The sequence below is a fragment of the Bombina bombina genome, chromosome 1 (assembly GCF_027579735.1).
Source record: "Bombina bombina isolate aBomBom1 chromosome 1, aBomBom1.pri, whole genome shotgun sequence".
Taxonomy (NCBI): domain Eukaryota; kingdom Metazoa; phylum Chordata; class Amphibia; order Anura; family Bombinatoridae; genus Bombina; species Bombina bombina.
Window position 1 is genome coordinate 486,949,476 of NC_069499.1, and position 23,749 is coordinate 486,973,224.

Here is a 23,749-nt window from a genome sequence, read left to right on the forward strand (position 1 = left end):
TCTGCCAGGAACGAACAGCATCTCAATAGCTTGTTCTATGGCCCGGTTGCCACCTGAGAGTAGCTTCTTTCTGCTCAATTGTGCTTTTCACAGAGGAAAACTTTCCTGTAGTATATCAGTCTGATCCCGCCGACATGGTCAGTTCAGCCCAGAAATACCAAGCAATTCTCCTCTGAACAAGGAAAATGGCAACCCCAGACGATCGTTTCGGCCTTCTCTGGGCTTAGTCAGTGAGGTGCAGATATATCCCTCTAAGCACATTGGGCAACCACATCTGGTTTCCCCCATCACCCTTAGGTAGACTATCCCTAGGAGCAATATAAAGTTAAAACTTGACTTTTATTCCATATAGATAAAAACGTGAAACAGCATTCAACAAAGCCCAAATCTTCAAGGAAACAGCTGAAGATTTGGGGTTTGTGGAATCCTGTTTCACGTTTTTATCTATATGGAATAAAAGTCAAGTTTTAACTTTATATTGCTCCTCCTGAACTCTTCTTTACATTTATCGTTGGCCTTTTGGGAGTGGAGCAATAGGTGAAGTGATCCCAGACATTATCATTTACCTGGACAGCAGGAGTTTATCGCTATCTCGCAGCGATTACCGTATCCCCTGAAGACGGCTGCCGCAAGTGACGTCATCACCCGGAGCGGAGTTTGGCCCATCCTGAGTGACGTGGAGGTCCCGCGCCAGCTGTGGAGGTGAGGCTTGTCGAGCAGGAGCAGCACCAAGTACGCATCAGCCAAGTGTGCTCTAGGACGGGTGAGAGCAGGGAGCCTGGATCTTCCCGTTTTTTAAGCATTAGCCGCTGTATATGAATTTGAGCCAACAGTGGGAGTAAGCTGCTGAAAATTAGTAAATACTACTCTTATTATACGCTCTGATCCAGGTTACTAGGAGATTGGCTAATATTGAGCCTTGTAATGCTACACCATTTGGGGCACAGGTGCACTCAGGGTCTCCCTAAGGGGAAAAACAGAATTTATGTTTACCTGATAAATTACTTTCTCCAACGGTGTGTCCGGTCCACGGCGTCATCCTTACTTGTGGGGATATTCTCTTCCCCAACAGGAAATGGCAAAGAGCCCAGCAAAGCTGGTCACATGATCCCTCCTAGGCTCCGCCTTCCCCAGTCATTCGACCGACGTAAAGGAGGAATATTTGCATAGGAGAAATCATATGATACCGTGGTGACTGTAGTTAGAGAAATTAAATCATCAGACCTGATTAAAAAACCAGGGCGGGCCGTGGACCGGACACACCGTTGGAGAAAGTAATTTATCAGGTAAACATAAATTCTGTTTTCTCCAACATCGGTGTGTCCGGTCCACGGCGTCATCCTTACTTGTGGGAACCAATACCAAAGCTTTAGGACACGGATGATGGGAGGGAGCAAATCAGGTCACCTAGATGGAAGGCACCACGGCTTGCAAAACCTTTCTCCCAAAAATAGCCTCAGAAGAAGCAAAAGTATCAAATTTGTAAAATTTGGTAAAAGTGTGCAGTGAAGACCAAGTCGCTGCCTTACATATCTGATCAACAGAAGCCTCGTTCTTGAAGGCCCATGTGGAAGCCACAGCCCTAGTGGAATGAGCTGTGATTCTTTCAGGAGGCTGCCGTCCGGCAGTCTCAAAAGCCAATCTGATGATGCTTTTAAGCCAAAAAGAGAGAGAGGTAGCAGTTGCTTTTTGACCTCTCCTTTTACCAGAATAAACAACAAACAAGGAAGATGTTTGTCTGAAATCCTTTGTAGCCTCTAAATAGAATTTTAGAGCCCGAACTACATCCAAATTGTGCAACAAACGTTCCTTCTTTGAAACTGGATTCGGACACAAAGAAGGCACAACTATCTCCTGGTTAATATTTTTGTTAGAAACAACTTTCGGAAGAAAACCAGGTTTAGTACGCAAAACCACCTTATCTGCATGGAACACCAGATAAGGAGGAGAACACTGCAGAGCAGATAACTCAAACTCTTCTAGCAGAAGAAATTGCAACCAAAAACAAAACTTTCCAAGATAATAACTTAATATCTACGGAATGTAAGGGTTCTAACGGAACCCCTTGAAGAACTGAAAGAACTAAATTGAGACTCCAAGGAGGAGTCAAAGGTTTGTAAACAGGCTTGATTCTAACCAGAGCCTGAACAAAAGCCTGAACATCTGGCACAGCCGCCAGCTTCTTGTGAAGTAAAACAGATAAAGCAGAAATCTGTCCCTTCAAAGAACTTGCAGATAATTCTTTCTCCAAACCCTCTTGTAGAAAGGATAGAATCTTAGGAATTTTTACCCTGTTCCATGGGAATCCTTTCGATTCGCACCAACATATATATTTCTTCCATACTTTATGGTAAATTTTTCTAGTTACAGGCTTTCTAGCCTGAATAAGAGTATCAATGACAGAATCTGAGAACCCACGCTTTGATAAAATCAAGCGTTCAATCTCCAAGCAGTCAGTTGGAGTGATGCCAGATTCGGATGTTCGAACGGACCTTGAACAAGAAGGTCCCGTCTCAAAGGTAGCTTCCATGGTGGAGCCGATGACATATTCACCAGGTCTGCATACCAAGTTCTGCGTGGCCACGCAGGAGCTATCAAGATCACCGAAGCCCTCTCTTGATTGATCCTGGCTACCAGCCTGGGAATGAGAGGAAACGGTGGGAACACATAAACTAGGTTGAAGGTCCAGGGCGCTACTAGTGCATCTACTAGAGTCGCCTTGGGATCCCTGGATCTGGACCCGTAGCAAGGAACCTTGAAGTTCTGACGAGACGCCATCAGATCCATGTCTGGAATGCCCCATAATTGAGTTATTTGGGCAAAGATTTCCGGATGGAGTTCCCACTCCCCCGGATGAAATGTCTGACGACTCAGAAAATCCGCTTCCCAATTTTCCACTCCTGGGATGTGGATTGCAGACAAGTGGCAGGAGTGAAGCTCCGCCCATTGAATTACTTTGGTCACTTCTTCCATCGCCAGGGAACTCCTTGTTCCCCCCTGATGGTTGATATATGCAACAGTCGTCATGTTGTCTGATTGAAACCTTATGAATTTGGCCTTTGCTAGTTGAGGCCAAGCCTTGAGAGCATTGAATATCGCTCTCAGTTCCAGAATGTTTATCGGGAGAAGAGATTCTTCCCGAGACCATAGACCCTGAGCCTTCAGGTGTTTCCAGACCGTGCCCCAGCCCACCAGGCTGGCGTCGGTCGTTACAATGACCCACTCTGGTCTTCTGAAGCTCATCCCTTGGGACAGGTTGTCCAGGGTCAGCCACCAACGGAGTGAATCTCTGGTCCTCTGATCTACTTGGATCGTCGGGGACAAATCTGTATAATCCCCATTCCACTGTCTGAGCATGCACAGTTGTAATGGTCTTAGATGAATTCGCGCAAAAGGAACTATGTCCATTGCCGCAACCATCAAACCTATTACTTCCATGCACTGCGCTATGGAAGGAAGAAGAACAGAATGAAGTACTTGACAAGAGCTTAGAAGTTTTGATTTTCTGGTTTCTGTCAGAAAAATCTTCATTTCCAAGGAGTCTATTATTGTTCCCAAGAAGGGAACTCTTGTTGACGGGAATAGAGAACTTTTTTCTACGTTCACTTTCCACCCGTGAGATCTGAGAAAGGCTAGGACAATGTCCGTATGAGCCTTTGCTTGTGGTAGAGACGACGCTTGAATCAGTATGTCGTCCAAGTAGGGTACTACTGCAATGCCCCTTGGCCTTAGCACCGCTAGAAGGGACCCTAGTACCTTTGTGAAAATTCTTGGAGCAGTGGCTAGTCCGAATGGAAGTGCCACAAACTGGTAATGCTTGTCCAGAAAGGCGAATCTTAGGAACCGATGATGTTCCTTGTGGATAGGAATATGTAGATACGCATCCTTTAAATCCACCGTGGTCATGAATTGACCTTCCTGGATGGTAGGAAGAATTGTCCAAATGGTTTCCATCTTGAACGATGGGACCTTGAGAAATTTGTTTAGGATCTTGAGATCCAAAATTGGCCTGAATGTTCCCTCTTTTTTGGGAACTATGAACAGGTTGGAGTAAAACCCCATCTGTTGTTCTCCTAATGGAACAGGATGAATCACTCCCATTTTTAACAGGTCTTCTACACAATGTAAGAATGCCTGTCTTTTTATTTGGTCTGAAGACAATTGAGACCTGTGGAACCTTCCCCTTGGGGGTAGTTCCTTGAATTCCAGGAGATAACCTTGAGAAACTATTTCTAGCGCCCAAGGATCCTGAACATCTCTTGCCCAAGCCTGAGCGAAGAGAGAGAGTCTGCCCCCCACCAGATCCGGTCCCGGATCGGGGGCCAGCATCTCATGCTGTCTTGGTAGCGGTAGCGGGCTTCTTGGCCTGCTTACCTTTGTTCCAGCCTTGCATCGGTCTCCAGGCTGGCTTGGTTTGAGAAGAATTACCCTCTTGCTTAGAGGATGTAGAATTTGAGGCTGGTCCGTTTCTGCGAAAGGGACGAAAATTTGTTTTATTTTTAGCCTTAAAAGACCTATCCTGAGGAAGGGCGTGGCCCTTTCCCCCAGTGATGTCTGAAATAATCTCTTTCAAGTCAGGGCCAAACAGCGTTTTCCCCTTGAAAGGGATGTTAAGCAATCTGTTCTTGGAGGACACATCCGCTGACCAAGACTTCAGCCAAAGCGCTCTGCGCGCCACAATAGCAAAACCTGGATTTTTCGCCGCTAATCTAGCTAATTGCAAAGTGGCGTCTAAGGTAAAAGAGTTAGCCAACTTAAGTGCTTGAACTCTGTCCATAACCTCCTCATAAGAGGATGCTTGATTGAGCGACTTTTCTAGTTCCTCGAACCAGAAACACGCTGCTGTAGTGACAGGAACAATGCATGAAATTGGTTGTAGAAGGTAACCTTGCTGAACAAACATCTTTTTAAGCAAACCCTCTAATTTTTTATCCATAGGATCTTTGAAAGCACAACTATCTTCTATAGGGATAGTGGTGCGTTTGTTTAGAGTAGAAACCGCCCCCTCGACCTTGGGGACTGTCTGCCATAAGTCGTTCCTGGGGTCGACCATAGGAAATAATTTCTTAAATATAGGGGGAGGGACAAAAGGTATGCCGGGCCTTTCCCATTCTTTATTTACAATGTCCGCCACCCGCTTGGGTATAGGAAAAGCTTCGGGGGGCACCGGGACCTCTAGGAACCTGTCCATCTTACATAATTTCTCTGGAATGACCAAATTGTCACAATCATCCAGAGTAGATAACACCTCCTTAAGCAGAGCGCGGAGATGTTCCAATTTAAATTTAAATGTAATAACGTCAGGTTCAGCTTGTTGAGAAATTTTTCCTGAATCTGAAATTTCTCCCTCAGACAAAACCTCCCTAGCCCCTTCAGACTGGTGTAAGGGCATGTCAGAACCATTATCATCAGCGTCCTCATGCTCTTCAGTATCTAAAACAGAGCAGTTGCGCTTTCGCTGATAAGTGGGCATTTTGGCTAAAATGTTTTTAATAGAATTATCCATTACAGCCGTTAATTGTTGCATAGTAAGGAGGATTGGCGCACTAGATTCACTAGGGACCTCCTGAGTGGGCAAGACTGGTGTAGACATAGAAGGAGATGATGCAGTACCATGCTTACTCCCCTCACTTAAGGAATCATTTTGGGCAACATTATTATCAGTGGCATCATTGTCCCTACTTTGTTTGTCACATTCATCACATATATTTAAATGGAGAGGAACCTTGGCTTCCGAACATACAGAACATCGTCTATCTGATAGTTCAGACATGTTAATAGGCATAAACTTGATAACAAAGCACAAAAAACGTTTTAAAATAAAACCGTTACTGTCTCTTTAAATTTTAAACTGAACACACTTTTTTACTGAATATACGCAAAAGTATGAAGGAAATGTTCAAAATTCACCAAAATTCACCACAGTGTCATAAAGCCTTAAAAGTATTGCACACCAAATTTGAAAGCTTTAACTCTTAAAATAACGGAACCGGAGCCGTTTTTACATTTAACCCCTATACAGTCCCTGGTATCTGCTTTGCTGAGACCCAACCAAGCCCAGAGGGGAATACGATACCAAATGACGCCTTCAATAAGCTTTTTCAGTGGATCCGAGCTCCTCACACATGCATCTGCATGCCTTGCTTCTCAAAAATAACTGCGCATTAGTGGCGCGAAAATGAGGCTCTGCCTATGACTAGAAAAGGCCCCCAGTGAAAAAGGTGTCCAATACAGTGCCTGCCGTTTTTTTAATAAAATTCCCAAGATTAAAATAACTCTCCAAAGTTATAAACCAATAAATATGCTTATAAAGTAATCGTTTTGGCCCAGAAAAATGTCTACCAGTCTTTAAAGCCCTTGTGAAGCCCTTTTATTCTTATATTAAAAATTAAGAAAATGGCTTACCGGATCCCATAGGGAAAATGACAGCTTCCAGCATTACCAAGTCTTGTTAGAAATGTGTCATACCTCAAGCAGCCAAAGTCTGCTCACTGTTTCCCCCAACTGAAGTTAATTCCTCTCAACAGTCCTGTGTGGAAACAGCCATCGATTTTAGTAACGGTTGCTAAAATCATTTTCCTCTTACAAACAGAAATCTTCATCCCTTTTCTGTTTCAGAGTAAATAGTACATACCAGCACTATTTTAAAATAACAAACTCTTGATAGAAGAATAAAAACTACATTTAAACACCAAAAAACTCTGAGCCATCTCCATGGAGATGTTGCCTGTGCAACGGCAAAGAGAATGACTGGGGAAGGCGGAGCCTAGGAGGGATCATGTGACCAGCTTTGCTGGGCTCTTTGCCATTTCCTGTTGGGGAAGAGAATATCCCCACAAGTAAGGATGACGCCGTGGACCGGACACACCTATGTTGGAGAAATGTGTTGTATTATTAGACTATCCCCAGGGTCATGCAAAACAGAAAGAGAAGCAGCCTGCCAGGAACTTCATGCAATATCATCTGGGAGGCATCTGATTGGCCCCAAATTTATTCTACAGCATGAAAATTACCCCAAAAATAAAGCCAAAATCATTAAGAACTATCTTCAGCAAAAAGAACAAGGAGTCCTGAAAATGTTGGTGTGGCCCCCACAGAGCCCTGATCTCAATATAGAGTCTGTCTGGGATTGCATGAAGAAGCAGAAGTAGCTGAGGCTGCCTAAATCCACAGAAGAACTGTTAGTTATCCAAGATGTTTGGAACTACCTACCAAGTTACTTAAAAAACGGAGTGCAGGTGTACCTAGAAAACCTGATGTTGTTTTGAAGGCAAAGGTGGTCACAACAAATCTTGATTTGATTTAGATTTGTCCTCTGTTCACTCAATTTATTCTTATCAAATAATAAATAATAAATAAGTAATAAATGTCTTCAGATGCTCTGTGTTTGAAACATGTATAGAATTGCTTCTTATAATCTGCATCAGACCAGCCATTTGAGGGTGGCAGGAGAAGTATAGAGGCAGGAAAGAAAGAAATATATTGTGTGCAAAAGTGGAACATGCAATTTACCCCCCCCCCCCACCAGATTTAAACGAACAATCAAGTGATCTATTAATATTAACATATAATGTATGTCTTCCTTTTAAATTGTGCTTACCAATACATTATCAGTCTAAGAAGAGATCATATTTCACAGTTTAATATATATGTTAGAATACTAAATGTCCACCTGTCCCCCTCACTGGATAAAAATATCCCTTTATTGAAAGAAAAAAAAAACATTTGAAAAAGAATAGTGCACTCAAAGCATAGTCTCAATATATTTTGCTCATGTCAATAGGATTAGAACAAGCAGATGAATGTATCTGATGAGGTAACATTATGTAAAAGAAAAAGTTTCTTACCATTAAAGCCATCTTGATCCACATCTCCAAGAGGTGCAATAGAACTGCCAAATCTTGCAAAGACCTCAAATCCGTTTATTTTGAGCAAATGCTGAAGTACATGTGTGCTTTGCTGCAGATAAACGTACACCTGTCCCACTTCCTGAAGCTTGCCGTCTGATCCACGCTCCATAAACAGAGGTGCTCCAATAAACAAATCCACTAATCTGTATAACAGACACACACCGGTGACTTACTGAGGTGGTAAAAACACAACATTTCACGTTGTCTCAATGAGGTTTGAAGAAACAAATAATTTATTAGAAAAGTTTATGAAAAGCTGTATAAGGAAATATATCTTATCTGCACTGATTATATAAGTAGTACTGTAGAAATGTATGTTTTTTTAGAAATTTAAGAATGTATGGAAATGTGATTATTCTTATACATGTCTGTAAAACAATAACATTTAAATAAATAAATTTGAAAAAAAGAAAAAAGTTTATTGCATATCTACTACTCTTTCAGTATAGTAATACATATTAATTTCTAAACTAATCTTCAGCTTATAGCCTGTTTATTTTGTCCTTTAACTTTCTCATTCTGCATTAAACCAAGACATGGCATATTTGTGTATTTGCTTGTACAGCCAGAGTGTATTACATATGTATGCTGCAGGCAGGTGCATGATGTCACAACTCAGAGCATACAAAGGCTTGTAAGTGTGGTCTATAGCACTGGCTTTACAATAGTTTGTGTAATGTGATGTTTACCAGAGGCGCACTTACCCATCTCCATTGATATCAGTTGTAGCCACAGAATATCCAAAGTAGGCAGCCATCTAACATAAAAAAATGTCATTTATCAAACATGTCTCCTCTGGAAATATCTTACATGTTTCAGTGGTTGCAGCAAGTAAATGTGTACTAGGAGTCAGATATGTCCACATGGGTGAGTTTTACACAAACATGCAGATTCTTCTAGTTTTAAAGTAAATGTAATAAGCTTAAAAAAAAAAAAATTACATAGTACACTTTCATATGCCTAATACATTGTTGTTTAGTTTAATGTATATTATACCCTTGACCAAAAACATAAGCAAAAAGTCAAAGATAAGTTAAGTCTTCTAGTGCCTGATGATCGGCATATAATCAGCACAACTGTGTCACCTTGTTTAAAATGACTGTAAAGAGAGGACAAGGAATCTGAAGTATCCATGTTTGTGGGCTCAATATTAAATAGGGACATAAACAATATCTACCATACATACAAAAGAGAAGCATTTAAACACTGAAAACGGTTTAAATGTAAACTAATACAGTAGAATCTGTTGTGTACTTCCTACTAATGCTCACTGGTAGCACAATGCCTTCAGTTCTATTGGTGGATAAGCACCATCTGAAGGCGCCTGACATAAGACCGGAATACGCATTACCTTGGCTGAGCAAAGTTGTTTGAATACAAATATGAGCTACTAGCTATGCTCAAGCTTAAAAGGCACAGTAAACACCTTATAACAACAAGACATTATTATTTTCTTGCTATACAATGGACATTTCAGCCAAGTCTAAACATTTTTAAAACAAAATGAACATCCTTTTTACTGAAACAGTTTTTCAACACCCAAACTCCACGATTTGCCTTATTTGGAAGAGCCAATCTGTGATTAAAGGGACAATAAAACTGTACAAGTACAGTAACAGGAACTATTATTTTTCCTCCTGTACCTGCAGCTCTCTTTAAAACCATTCCAGAAGCCAGTTGTAAAGCTCTGTGTCTTTATGCTGGGTACCGCCATCTTGGGACACACGTATTGTTGCTTTCTGTGAAAGAAGCACTTTCACAGATCAGTGACGTTACTGGCTTTTTGACAGCTGTACCTTGCACTTTGTATTAGTTTGCACAACAGAGAATCAGAAGAGTTTGGTGTTTTTTTACAAAGTTTAGCAGTTAAAAATTAAAACGCTTAGCCATAATAATTAGAGTAAAATGCAGCCGCTGCAAAAATGTAGAGCTCCTTCTCTGTGTCGTGAATGTTAACTGAAGTGCATTATATAGCTTGTCAACAAGACACCAATATCACTGATCTGTGAATGTGCACCACTTCTGTCATGGGGTACAAGAATACTTAAACTCCAAGATGGCTGCACCCAGTGTGAGGATGGAGAACTTCACTAACCAACACTTTTGTATGATTTGAATAGCTGCAGGAACAGAGGGGGGAAAAACACTAGCATGCCGAGTAGTAACCGTGCTACTGTAGTTGTACCCAGAAGTTTAATGCCCCTTTTAAAGGGACAGTCTACTTGGAAATTGTTATTGTTTAAAAATATAAATAATCCCTTTATTACCCATTCCCCAGTTTTGCATAATCAACACTGTTATATTAACATACTTTTTACTTCTATGATTACCTGTATCCAAGCCGCTGCAGACTAACCCTTATCTCAGTGCTTTTTTTACAATCTTGCATTTTAGCCAATCAGTGCTGGTTCCTGCATAACCATTATTATTCTCCATAGTAGAGAGCACAAGGTTATCTATATGGCACATATGAACTAGCACTACCTAGTAGTTGTTTAAGATTTAAAAAGCATTGATAAGGGCGACCTGCTGGGGCTTAGAAACAGGCAAATTTAGAGGTTATAAAGTATATTAATATAAATTTATTAAAATAAAATTATAGAAACATATCGGGGTCCATTTCAGGTTTTGGGAATTAGAGAATCAATTTTCAGAGCTAAATTACATATTAAAGGGGTAAAAACAAATAAAAAAAGTATATTACAAAGTTGATTCATTCTGAATAACTAAACATAAGCAACACAAAGTTGACTTTTATGTGACAAAATCTCATACAAATTATTGAACCATAAAACAACCTTAGTCATCAACTAATTGGTTAATTGTCGCTAAATGTGCCCATAGCATGGGTTGTCAGAGTTGACTCCTTTTATTTTCAAAAATCCATTTAGAAGTTCCACATGAATTAGTGGTGTGCTGCTCAATTCTGATTTCTATAAACAAATATGAAAAGAAACTGTGGGTGTAGCGGTTTGTGTTAAATTTTATATAAGGATGTCACAGTTACATAGAAATGAGAGAGCAAATCGCTTATATACCTGGTCTCCAGTAAAATTGTGCAATGATGCCATATTACCACCATCATAAATAGACACCTATGATAAAAGGAAAATGGCTATTAACACAGAAAGTGAATGTAAATCATTAATACCACTACCATCAATTGTTTGTAGTCTTATAAATAAGAAAATTATGCAGTACCATATAAAAGGAAGTGACCTCACCATGCCTATTGTTTTTGCAGCTCTTGGCACGCCAGAGACAAAATCTAAATAAAGAAAAACAAAATTACCATGATTAAAAAAATTAAAAATGTACTTTGATTATTATATTTCTTTAAATATACATTTTAAAGTGCGTGTGTGGTCCACCACAAATCCAGTGAGTGCATTCGTGGTGGGCTTTTATATTGATTAATATTGCACCCTCATACTTTGTCTTTTTGCTGGATAGTGAGAGTGCACTTCCCAGTTATATGTGTGTGTCTGTCTAACTACCACTGAGAATAAAGATGTGGGCGTTGTTACTACAGCCCAAATGCAGTACTAGTGCACAAGCATACATCTCTAGTTACATTTAAACAACTCATCCTTTTCCAAGTAAAATGGCATTTAATTGTTACGCTTTCATATACAGGATATAATTGTTATTGAACTATATATTTTTTCCTTAAAGGGACAGTATACACCAATTTTCATATACTGCATGTAATAGACACTACTATTAAGGATAAAATGCACAGATACTGATATAAAAATCCAGTATAAAACTGTTTAAAAACTTACTTAGAAGCTCCCAGTCTAGCTCTGTTAAAAGGATTAGCTAGAACACCCACTGAAACTGGGAAATATTCAGACACTCCCCCTTTCTCTGCATATCAAAAGACTATTTAGATAAACAGGAGCAAGCTGGAGTAGGTATCTGTCGGTATTCTCCTAAAACTTTAGGGATTGGTTAGGAGTCTGAAAATCAGTGAAGTAAAAGGGAGAGATAGGTGCGCTAGGCCAAATAGATAACCAAACACCCCCTTAAAAAGACAAATATCCCTACAATTGTCTAAAATCAGAGAGAATAATACAGGTACTAAGGGAGGCGCTAAAAAAGCCAAAGGTATCAAGCACTTATAAAATTTAATAAAAACACATATGCATACAATATTATATATAAAAGGGGACGTCTCCCCAAAACGAATACTAATATTTAATTACTAAAAAATACAATTGATATAAATTCCCACAGATAAAAAACATACAGTCTGTATAGAGCAGTCCCAATCAGTTCGTTATAATGAGGTCAGAAAGAAATGTCTTTTCTCCATATAAAAAGTAACTGACTAAGCGGGGTCAGAAAGAAATGTCTTTTCTCCATATAAAAAGTAACTGAATAAGCGGTTCTTTTCTCCATATAAAAAGTAACTGAAAATCAGCGCAATGTTATTTAAAAATAAGGAAAACTAAAAAAAAAAAAAGCTGTATAGGCTATATAAATGGATCATCTACAAAACATTTATGCAAAGAAAAATCGAGTTTATAATGTCCCTTTAAGAGTAAGCAATTCATTTGAGAATGGGCCAAATATGTATAAATACTTGTCTCAACATCAGTACTTTGATCGATTTACATCATTCCTTTAACTTTGCTAGTCTACTAAACTTCAGTGGGATCAAAAATGATGTTATAATGATATGATAATAAAAGTTGTTTTTTTAAGAATATAAAAAATATAATCATACCTTCAATCCCGTCTCCATTAAAATCCCCTACTGCCACTGAATATCCTGTGAATAAAGCAAATGGTAATTAAGAAATATTTGAATTAATGTAGAAATTCTGAAAACTAACTTTATTCCTGATCATTGGACATAGTGCATATTATAAATGAGACTGCCAAAACATAAAACTGGGAATTATGCTATTAGCTTCACTATGCAACATATAAATAGAGCAGGTGAGTTTAAAAATGTGTTGTTATACATAAGTTTGTTGAGGGTAAAATAATCTTACTACTATTGTAAAAAAAACAAAAAGCAATTTATTCTTACCTGATAAATTCCTTTCTTTCTTGGTGGTGATAGTCCACGAAAAACACAATTTATGCTTACCAAATAAATTCCTTTCTTTCCGGATAGGGAGAGTCTATGGCTTCATTCCTTACTGTTGGGAAATACATCACCTGGCCACCAGGAGGAGGCAAAGACATCACAGCCAAAGGCTTAAATATCCCTCCCACTTCCTCATTACCCCAGTCATTCTGCAGAGGAAACAAGGAAAAGTAGTAGAAACATTAGGTTATAAATGGTGCCAGAAGAATAAAATAAATAATAGGGGACCACCCATATATAAGAAAAAATGTGCGGGGGCCGTGGACTCTCCCTATCCGGAAGGAAAGGAATTTATCTGGTAAGCATAAATAATGTTTTCTTTCCTAAGATAGGGAGAGTCCACGGCTTCATTGCTTACTGTTGGGAAAACTATACCCAAGCTCCAGAGGACACTGAATAAATAACGTGAGGAAACAAAAAGAAAGAGGCGGACCCTATTCTGAGGGCACCACAGCCTGCAAAACTTTTCTCCCGAAAGCTGCTTCAGCCGAAGCAAAACATCAAACTTGTAAAATTTTGAAAAAGTATGTAAGGATCACCAGGTAGCCACTTTACAAATCTGATCCATAGAGGCCTCGTTCTTAAAGGCCCAAGAGGAAGCCACTGCTCTAGTGGAATGAGCCGTTATCCTCTCAGGAGGACAATGTCCTGCTGTCTCGTAAGCAAAGCGGATGACACTCCTTAACCAAAAAGATAGGGAAGTTGAAGTAGTCTTCTGCCCCTTACACATCCCCGAATAAACAAACAAAGAGGAATATTGTCTAAACTCCTTAGTAGCCTGAAGATAGAACTTCAAGGCGCGAACCACATCCAAATTGTGAAGTACGCATTCCTTCGATGAAGTAGGATTAGGACACAAGGAAGGAACCACAATCTCCTGATTGATGTTGCGATCTGACACAACCTTAGGAAGAAAACCTAATTTAGTACGTAAAACTGCCTTATCTGCATAAAAAATTAGATAAGGGGGCTCACATTGCAAAGCAGAGATCTCAGAAACTCTGCGTGATAGCCAATAAAAAGAGAACCTTCCAAGATAACAATTTAATGTCAACGGAATGCAGAGGCTCAAACGGAACCTGTTGCAAAACTCGAAGAACAAGATTTAGGCTTTAAGGAGGAGCCCCAGATCAAAACACAGGTCTGATCCTAATCAGAGCCTTAACAAAGGACTGCAAGTCTGGAAGCTCATCCAGTCTCTTGTGCAATAAAACCGACAGGGACAAAATTTGTCCCCTCAGGGAACTAGCAGAAAGGCCCTTCTCCAGCCCATCCTGGAGAAAAGATAAGATCCTGGCAACCTTAACTCTGTGCCAGGAAAAACCACGGTCTTCACACCAGAATAAATAGGTCTTCCACACCTTGTGGTAAATACCCCGAGAAATTGGTTTATGAGCTTGAATAAGAGCATCAATGACACTATCAGAGAATGCTCTCTTGGCTAAGACTAAGCGTTTAATCTCCACGCAGTCAGCCTCAGAGAATCTAGATTTTGATGAACAAATGGACCTTGTATCAGCAGGTACAGAAGGTAACTTCCACAGAGGAGATGAGGACATCCCCAATAGATCCGCAAACCACGATGGAGAAATTGGGATTACTGATACCTGCTCCTGCTTGATGCAGGCCACCATTCGAGAAAGAAGTGGTAATGGAGGAGAAAGATATGTTTGAACCTCCAGGGCACTGCTAGTGCAACTATTAGATCCGCTTGGGGATCCCTCGACCCGTACCTGGGTAGCTTGGTATTGAGACGGGACACCATGAGATCTATCTCCGGCGTCACTCACTTGCTGCATATCTCTGCAAACACCTTGAGATGGAGAGACCATTCCCTTGGATGGAAGGATTGCCTGCTGAGAAAATCTGCCTCCCAGTTGTCCACACCCGGAATGTGGATCACTGACAACGAACAGCTGTGGGCCTCCGCCCACTCCAGAATCTGAGATACTTCCTTCATCGCCAAGGAACTTCTTGTTCCCCCCCTGATGGTTGATGTAAGCCACCAAGGTTATATTGTATGATTGGAATCTGATAAACTGGGACGAACCCAGAAGTGGCCAAGCCTTCAAGGCCTTGAAGATTGCCCATAGTTTCAAAATATTTATCGGGAGGGAGGACTCCTCCTGAGTCCACAACCCCTGTGCCTTTCTGGCACCCCAAACGGCTCCCCATCTGGATAGGTTGGCGTTCGTAGTCACAATTTCCCAGGATGGTCATAAAAAGCATGTCCCTAAGGACAGATGATCTGGACAGAGTCACCAAGAGAGCGATTCTCTCGACCTGCTGTATAATACAATCTTTTGACACAGATCTAAATGATCACCGTTCCACTACCTCAGCATGCACATTTGTAAAGGTCTGAGACGGAACCTGGCAAAAGGAATGATGTCCATGCAGGACACCATGAGACCAATCACCTCCATACACTGAGCCACAGAGGGACTCAAGGAGGTCCGGAGGGCAAGACATTCTGAAGTTAGCTTGCATTGTCTCTGGTCTGTTAGAAATATCCTCATGGATATGGAGTCTATTATAGTATCAATGAATTCCCCCCTGGTACTTGGGATAAGAGAACTCTTTTCCAAGTTTATCTTCCATCCATGTGATCGAAGAAGACTGAGAAGGGACTCCGAGAATTCTTCCGCAAGACGAAAAGATGATGCGTGCACCAGAATATCGTCCAAGTATGGGGCTACTGCAATACCCTGAGTTCTGGCAATGGCTAGAAGAGCCCCCAGAACCTTCGTAAAGATTTTTGGAGCAGTAGCTAGGCCAAACGGAAGGGCAATGAACTGGAAGTGCTGGTCCAGGAATGCAAACCTCAGGAACTGAAAGTATTCCCTGTGGATTGGAACAGGAAGGTAAGCGTCCTTCAGATCTATCTAAAATGCCCAAATCTATAAAATCCCAAACCTCTTTCTTCGATAGGCACCAAGACAACAACTCCTAAGAAGGATAGAACCAGAAACGCACCCTAGAAAGGCATCCCTCTTTTCTGGTCTGGTAGACAGATTCGAGAGAAGGAATCTGCCCCTTGGCGGATGAGATTTGAAGCCTATCTTGCATCCCTGAGATACCACCTCCAGGACCCACAGATCCTGTACGTCCTTAACCTAGGCGTCTGAAAATAGAGACAGTCTGCCCCTACACGTTCCGATCCCGGGTCGGGGGCTGCCCCTTCATGCCGATTTGTTTTCGGCAGGCTTCTTATTCTGCTTGGATTTATTCCAGGACTGAGCCGGCTTCCAAGCACTCTTGGGTTGCTCGGGCTTGGAGGAGGATTGTAGTCATTGGGATTTGTCAGAACGAAAGTTAGAAGATTGTCGTCCCTTAGACTTGTTCTTCTTATCTTGCGGTAGGAAGGCACCCTTGCCTCTGTTAACCGTAGAAATAATGGAGTCCAGGCCTAGACCAAATAAAATCTTTCCCTTGAAGGGAAAAGAAAGGAGTCTGGACTTAGAAGTCATATCCACAGACCAAGACTTCAACCAGAGCGCCCGGCGGGCTAGGACCGCAAAGCCAGAGGCCTTTGCATTTAGGCAAATAATTTGCATGTTCGCATCACAAATAAAATAATTAGCAATTCTCAGAGCTTTAATTCTGTCTTGAAAATCCTTGAGGGGAGACTCCACCTCAATGAGTTCCGACAAAGAGTTACAACATTAGGTACCTTATAACTTGACGAAAGGCAAAGAATGACTGGGGTAATGAGGAAGTGGGAGGGATATTTAAGCCTTTGGCTGGGGTTCGTTGCCTCCTCCTGGTGGCCAGGTGATGTATTTCCCAAGAGTAAGGAATGAAGTAGTAGACTCTCCCATCTTAGGAAGGAAAACCTTTCTTGAGGGAATTACATCACCTGGCCACCAGGAAGAGGCAAAGAAACCTCACACCAAAAGCTTAAATATCTCTCCTACTTCCCTGACCTTCCCAGTATCACGTATAGCCAAGTATAGGAGGAAGAAATAAGAAAGATAGTAGAGTAAAGAGGTACAAACTAGAACTGCTTCCAACAGAAACATTGGGTGGGTTTGTGGACTATCACCACCAAGAAAGAAAGGAATTTATCAAACAATAAATAATGTTTTCTTTCTATGGTGGTGATAGTCCACAAAAATCTTTACCTGTGGGAACTAATACCCAAGCTGTGAATTCCACAAAGGAAAATGGGTGGCAAAGAAGGAAAGGCAGGCACCTTTTACCAGGAACCATCTCCTGAAGGACCTTCCTTCCAAAGTTTGCTATTATGAAAGTATGCAAACGGTACAAAGCTGCAACCTTGGAGTTGTGCTCTACTGATACGTCATTCTTCAACACTAAAAAAGAAGACACAGAACCAATCAAATGAGCTGTAATACATACCGGCGACAACAGACCCACCTCAACATAAGCTACGTGAAGCAAGCTCTTCAATTAAGAAACCAAAAGGAAACAGAAGCTGTCTTCTGGGTCTTACGGAAACTGGAAAATGCAGCAAGAAAGACCAAACAAAAACCTTAAAAGCCTTCAATAAAAAAATGTTAATAGAAATTTTAATGTCCTGCCTACATTCCACAGAAGATTCTGATAAGGGCGCAAGAAAGGAACCACAATTTCTTGGTTAATTTCTATTGAGAAAATGCTTAGCTAGGAAACCAGAAAAAGAACATAAATTGCATTGTGCTGATGAAGCAAAACTTTTAAAACAGAGACAGAACAACCAATGAACCAAACGCTAGGGTATTGGTGAGGAGTCGTAAGAGTTCCTATGTTTTAGATTGCCTTAGGCTACCTTAATGAAGTTTACTTACTTACTGTAGGAATGCTTTGCCTCAATAGTTACCATGTCACAGCTGCTCAGAGCAACTAACCAGTAAGATTCCGCCACTCCAATTTGCACTTTACACTTAAATATTTTTGGCCAACTAAGATTTTTTTAATAAATACCATCTTTTATTGTGCAAAAAATTAAAAATACATACAATATATGAACTTTGCCTTACAGTGTAAGATGATTTTCTTTAGTGCTCAAATGGATGTATGATACATTTCGTAAAGATGGAGTTTTTGTAATGAAAAACATGAACAATAAATAATTGAAACAACAAATAATTAAAACTGTTTGTGCAGGCCATATGGTCTATTAATATTCTCTTTCACTCGAATTACTTAAAGGGACAGTTCACCCAAAAACTTTCTCCCCTTTAAATTATTCACAATGATCCTTTTTACCAGCTAGAGTGTATTAAATTGGTTGCAAGTAGCTCCTTTACTCATATTTCATCATTTGAAATAGCTGATTTAGCTTGTGGTTTCCCAACCTATACTGAAAGTTTTGATACTGGCGTATACGCTATTGACAAGACTAAGTAAACACAGCCAGCAGAAGAGATTACACTTTTAGTGGGATGCAGGACAGTTAAGTAATAAAATGATAATTTTCCATTGTTCTCTCTATGTATTGAGCTTTGGTGTTCCAGACAAATATAAGATAAGGAAGCAAGTCTGTGTACATAAAAGTGATAACATGAGATCTGATATTACCTGAAGCTCAACCCATTGTAATAGGCTGTGGTTTCAAAGCACAAAACCAGCTACTTCATATACAAAAATAAACCTGAAAATGCAATTTCTCAAATATTTTATACTCTGCAGTTGGTATAACAAGTCATTTAAAATACATTAATGGAAAAACAATTTTACAGTGTACTGTCCCTTTAAGAGTCCTCATCTTCCTCCTTCGAAATACTGGTAAAAATACTCTTTTTGGTGGCTTTCCTGGAAGTTTTAATTTTATTTTTGATCACACATTTCCTAAACTTGATGTAAGTTGTTTACTCTTAAAGATCAATCTCCACGATAGATCCCAACGCTTCACCAACAGAACCGAAAATCTCTGAGTTAGGGACCCTTTCCCCTACGGTAGAGTCTGATCACTCCCATAATCTGCTTCCCAGTGGATGACCCAAAGAAACAGAAGTTGCTGAAATGGAACACTGCAGAAGCTCAAAATAGCAGAAAACCGGATGAGTGAAAAAAGAAACTGAAATAAGGAGGAAGAAAATTCCCTGAAACACTGTAATGGAAAAAATCCATCAGGGTAGAGACTGACTGGTTAACAGGACAGAATGCATTCGCTGGAACAGAATGGAGAGATCTCTACTCAAACGTCTACACATGTAAGTTGCAGTGGGCGCAAATGAAACCTAGCTAATGAAATAGCATCCAATGCCACCACCATAAGACCCGCTACCTTCATACACTGAGCTACAGTAACTAAGATAGGGATTGTAAAGACCAACAAGCAGAGTGCAATGAGTAATCAATGATCTGTAAGGAGCAGCCGCATGGAGACTGAAAGCAAGACTACCCCACAAAAGAAAATCTATGTAAGCGAAGAGCACACATATACTCTTCCTGCCATTACTGCAAAGAAACCAGAATAGATTCTCTGAATACGTAGTCACTAAAGATCAAACCAGGAGCTTGCAATAAAAACTGCTCCTTCATTCAGGCCTAGGAACGGGAAAAATTACTCCCACGTCCACCAGATTCTGCACACACCAAAGAGATGCCTCCCGATCTACTGATGATCTAGTATACAAGGGACCAAAGGTACCCCTCATAAGAAGGTCTTGACTGAAACGTGCCCTATACCCCTGTCTGTATCCAGGGATCCCTGAACAGACTGGTACTAGACCAACTGAAAAACTGAATCTGCCCTCAAGCAGATTTAGCGTTTGAGTTAGACAATTTTATTTTGCTTGCACATATTTCCGACAGGATTAGATCCTAGGGGAGCAAGAGGAATCCAAAATAACACAGAAACAGGAAAGTAACTCCCATGTTCTCCAAATCCTGAACACACTCAAAACTCAGGAATCCCAAACCATTTGAGACCAGGTCTTCAGAAAAAAGGAGAAACAAGACAGTACCCTCCTGCAGGGTTGCATTGGAAGGCAATGTCATGAATTTCAAATTGGAAATAATTTCCAGGTAGACTTGAATAAATCTGGGTTCTGAGGGAAGATCACCGATTTCTGATGTTCTGGTGTTAAAAAGAGCAAAACCGGATACTAGCTTTACTTCTAGCTCTAGCATATTTATTCCTTGGCAAATAAAGACTCCCCTGCTGCCCAGGGACTGTGAAAAAAGATAGAAGCCAAGCCAGGGCCAAGCAAGATCTTCCCCTTAAGAATTAACAATTCAAGAATCAACTCCGACACTGTGTCAGAAGGGTCTTATATAGGTGACATTGTAGTAGACATTGTAGTCTTCTAACGAGTACAGCTAAAGCGGAGTGTTCACGTTAATTACATCACAAAGAATTGTGCTAAGCACAAAGAGCAATTGTGTACACCATTATCCTCAAAGGAAGCTTCCACTGATAACTGAGTTAAGAAATCACACCAAGGAGATGCTGCTCCTGCAATTCAGCGATACCTCGCAGGTGGATGAGAGAACAATCGTCTTTGAAGCCAGCCATCTTTAAAATGTTAGTATCTGGCCTACGTGTGTATTGAACCCAGGGCTGCTGGCTTGAATTGCTATGTGACACCTTGTAGCCACAGGCTAGCCTTCAGCCTAGGAAACATCTATACCTCTCGTAAATAGAGAATAATGAGTAAACTGGCATCCCGGTGTGCCCCATTCTCAGGAAATAATAGCAGTTACCAATACTGGTATAGAGTAGAGTTGTAACTCATCCACCAAATCTTCGTAAGGATAACCAAAATTTCAAGCAAAATAAGTAGTCCTAAATAAACATTTAATTACAGAAATTAATATGCAAACTCCAGATTAACTCATGTCCTGGGAAATAATTTTCAATAGTAACCGAGGAACTGGCAAATCTTCCCCCAACCTATATCATGTAGTTTAACCACTGATCTATTACAGGCATAGGATAGTAGAATCCTAAGGTTCTCAAATTCCCTTCAACGCCTGAATTGTCTGGGCAGATAGAACTGTGTATGCATTACCCTTTACAAGCAGTACACAGGGCAGTCTAAAACAAAGAAATAGAATGGAACCAGACCTTATAGCAGAAATATAAGACTTTGCACCTGCAAGATTTATTATTGCATATAAGAGCTGGACAACTAACATTTTAAAAGTACACAGATAATATTGCATTAAGGAAAACCTCTGTATCAGTTCTCTTAATGTAATAGTGCCATATAATCTGCTCCAGAAAACAAAACTTATGCTTACCTGATAAATTTCTTTCTTTTGCGATGTACCGAGTCCACAGATTCATCCTTACTTGTGGGATATTATCCTTCCTAACAGGAAGTGGCAAAGAGAGCACCACAGCAGAGCTGTCTATATAGCTCCCCCCTTAACTCAACCCCCCAGTCATTCGATCGAAGGCCAAGGAAGAAAAAGAAGAAACTATAAGGTGCAGAGGTGACTGAAGTTTTTAATAAAAAATACCATCTGTCTTGAAGAGACAGGGCGGGCCGTGGACTCGGTACATCGCAAAATAAAGAAATTTATCAGGTAAGCATAAATTTTGTTTTCTTTTGCATGATGTACCAAGTCCACGGATTCATCCTTACTTGTGGGATACCAATACCAAATCTTTAGGACACGGATGAAGGGAGGGACAAGACAGGAACCTAAACGGAAGGCACCACTGCTTGCAAAACCTCTCTCCCAAAAATAGCCTCAGAAGCAAAAGTATCAAATTTGTAAAATTTTGAAAAGGTATGGAGCGAAGACCAAGTCGCAGCCTTACAAATCTGTTCAACAGAAGCCTAATTTTTAAAAGCCCATGTGGAAGCTACCGCTCTAGTAAAATGAGCTGTAATCCTTTCAGGAGGCTGCTGTCCAGCAGTCTCATAAGCCAAACGGATTATGCTTTTCAGCCAAAAAGAAAGAGAAGTCGCCGTAGCCTTTTGACCCCTACGCTTTACAGAATAGACAACAACAAAAAAAGATGATGTTTCACGAAAATCTTTGGTTGCCTGCAAATAAAATTTCAAAGCACAAACCACGTCCAAGTTGTGCAACAGACGTTCCTTCTTAGAAGAAGGATTAGGACACAGAGAAGGAACAACAATTTCCTGATTGATATTCCTGTTAGAAACAACCTTAGGTAGGAACCCAGGCTTGGTATGCAAAACCACCTTATCAGCATGGAAAACAAGATAAGGCGAATCACATTGTAATGCAGATAGTTCAGAAACTCTTCGAGCTGAAGAGATAGCAACTAGGAACAAAACTTTCCAAGATAAAAGCTTAATATCTATGGAATGCATGGGTTCAAACGGAACCCCCTGAAGAACCTTCAGAACTAAAAATTTAGACTCCATGGCAGAGCAACAGGTTTAAACACAGGCTTAATTCTAGCTAAAGCCTGACAAAAAGCCTGAACGTCTGGAACATCTGCCAGACGCTTGTGCAACAGAATAGACAGAGCAGATATCTGTCCTTTTAGGGAACTAGCTGACAATCCTTTCTCCAATCCCTCTTGGAGAAAAGACAAAATCCTAGGAATCCTGATTTTACTCCAGGACTACCTTTGGATTCGCACCAAAAAAGATATTTACGCCATATCTTATGATAGATTTTCCTGGTAACAGGCTTTCGAGCCTGAATCAAGGTATCTATGACCGACTCAGAGAAACCCTGCTTTGATGGAATCAAGCGTTCAATCTCCAAGCAGTCAGTTGCAGAGAAATTAGATTTGGATGCTTGAATGGACCTTGAATGAGAAGGCCCCCTTCTCAGTGGCAGAGTCCATGGTGGCAGAGATGACATGTCCACCAGGTCTGCATACCAAGTCCTGCATGGCCACGCAGGAGCTATCAAGATCACCGAAGCTCTCTCCTGTTTGATTGTGGCAATCAAACGAGGAAGAAGAGGAAATGGTGGAAGCACATAAGCAAGGTTGAATGACCAGGGTACTGCTAGAGCATCTATCAGTACTGCCTGAGGATCCCTTGACCTGGATCCGTAACAAGGAAGTTTGGTGTTCTGACGAGACGCCATCAGATCCAATTCTGGTGTGCCCCATAGCCGAACCAGTTGAGCAAACACCTCCGGATGGAGTTCCCACTCCCCCGGATGAAAAGTCTGACGACTTAGAAAATCTGCCTCCCAGTTCTATACTCCGGGGATATAGATCACTGACAGATGGCAAGAGTGAGCCTTTGCCCATCGGATTATCCTTGAGACTTCTGTCATCGCCAAGGAACTCTTTGTTCCGCCCTGATGATTAATATAAGCCACAGTCGTGGTGTTGTCCGACTGAAACCTGATGAATTTGGCCAAAGCCAGCTGAGGCCATGCCTGGAGAGCATTGAATATCGCTCTTAATTCCAGAATATTTAATCAGTAGGAGAGCCTCCTCCCGAGTCCACAAACCCTGTGCTTTCAGGGAATTCCAGACTGCACCCCAGCCCAGAAGGCTGGCGTCTGTCGTCACTATAACCCAATCTGGCCTGCGGAAACACATTCCCTGGGACAGATGATCCTGTGACAACCACCAAAGAAGAGAGTCTCTGGTCTCTTGATCCAGATTAATCTGAGGAGATAAATCCGCATAATCCCCATTCCACTGATTGAGCATGCATAGTTGCAGTGGTCTGAGATGCAAGCGAGCAAACGGAACTATGTCCATTGCCGCTACCATTAGACCGATTACCTCCATACACTGAGCCACTGACGGCCGAGGAATGGAATGAACAGCTCGGCAGGTGGACACAATTTTTTATTTCCTGACCTCCGTCAGAAATATTTTCATGTCCACCGA

At 40.9% G+C, this 23,749-nt stretch overlaps 1 protein-coding gene across 1 annotated transcript in view; it reads right to left on the reverse strand.

The window, feature by feature from the left end:
* The window catches only part of ITGAV (integrin subunit alpha V), a 242,984-nt gene that overhangs the window by 131,647 nt on the left and 87,588 nt on the right, over window positions 1-23,749 (reverse strand). The window contains exons 8-12 of the mRNA XM_053698539.1: window positions 12,643-12,687; window positions 11,135-11,178; window positions 10,949-11,005; window positions 8,615-8,667; window positions 7,848-8,053 (exon numbers count right to left, since the gene is read on the reverse strand). Of these exons, the coding sequence (XP_053554514.1) occupies window positions 7,848-8,053; window positions 8,615-8,667; window positions 10,949-11,005; window positions 11,135-11,178; window positions 12,643-12,687 (405 nt within the window). The remainder of the gene's footprint in view (window positions 1-7,847; window positions 8,054-8,614; window positions 8,668-10,948; window positions 11,006-11,134; window positions 11,179-12,642; window positions 12,688-23,749) is intronic.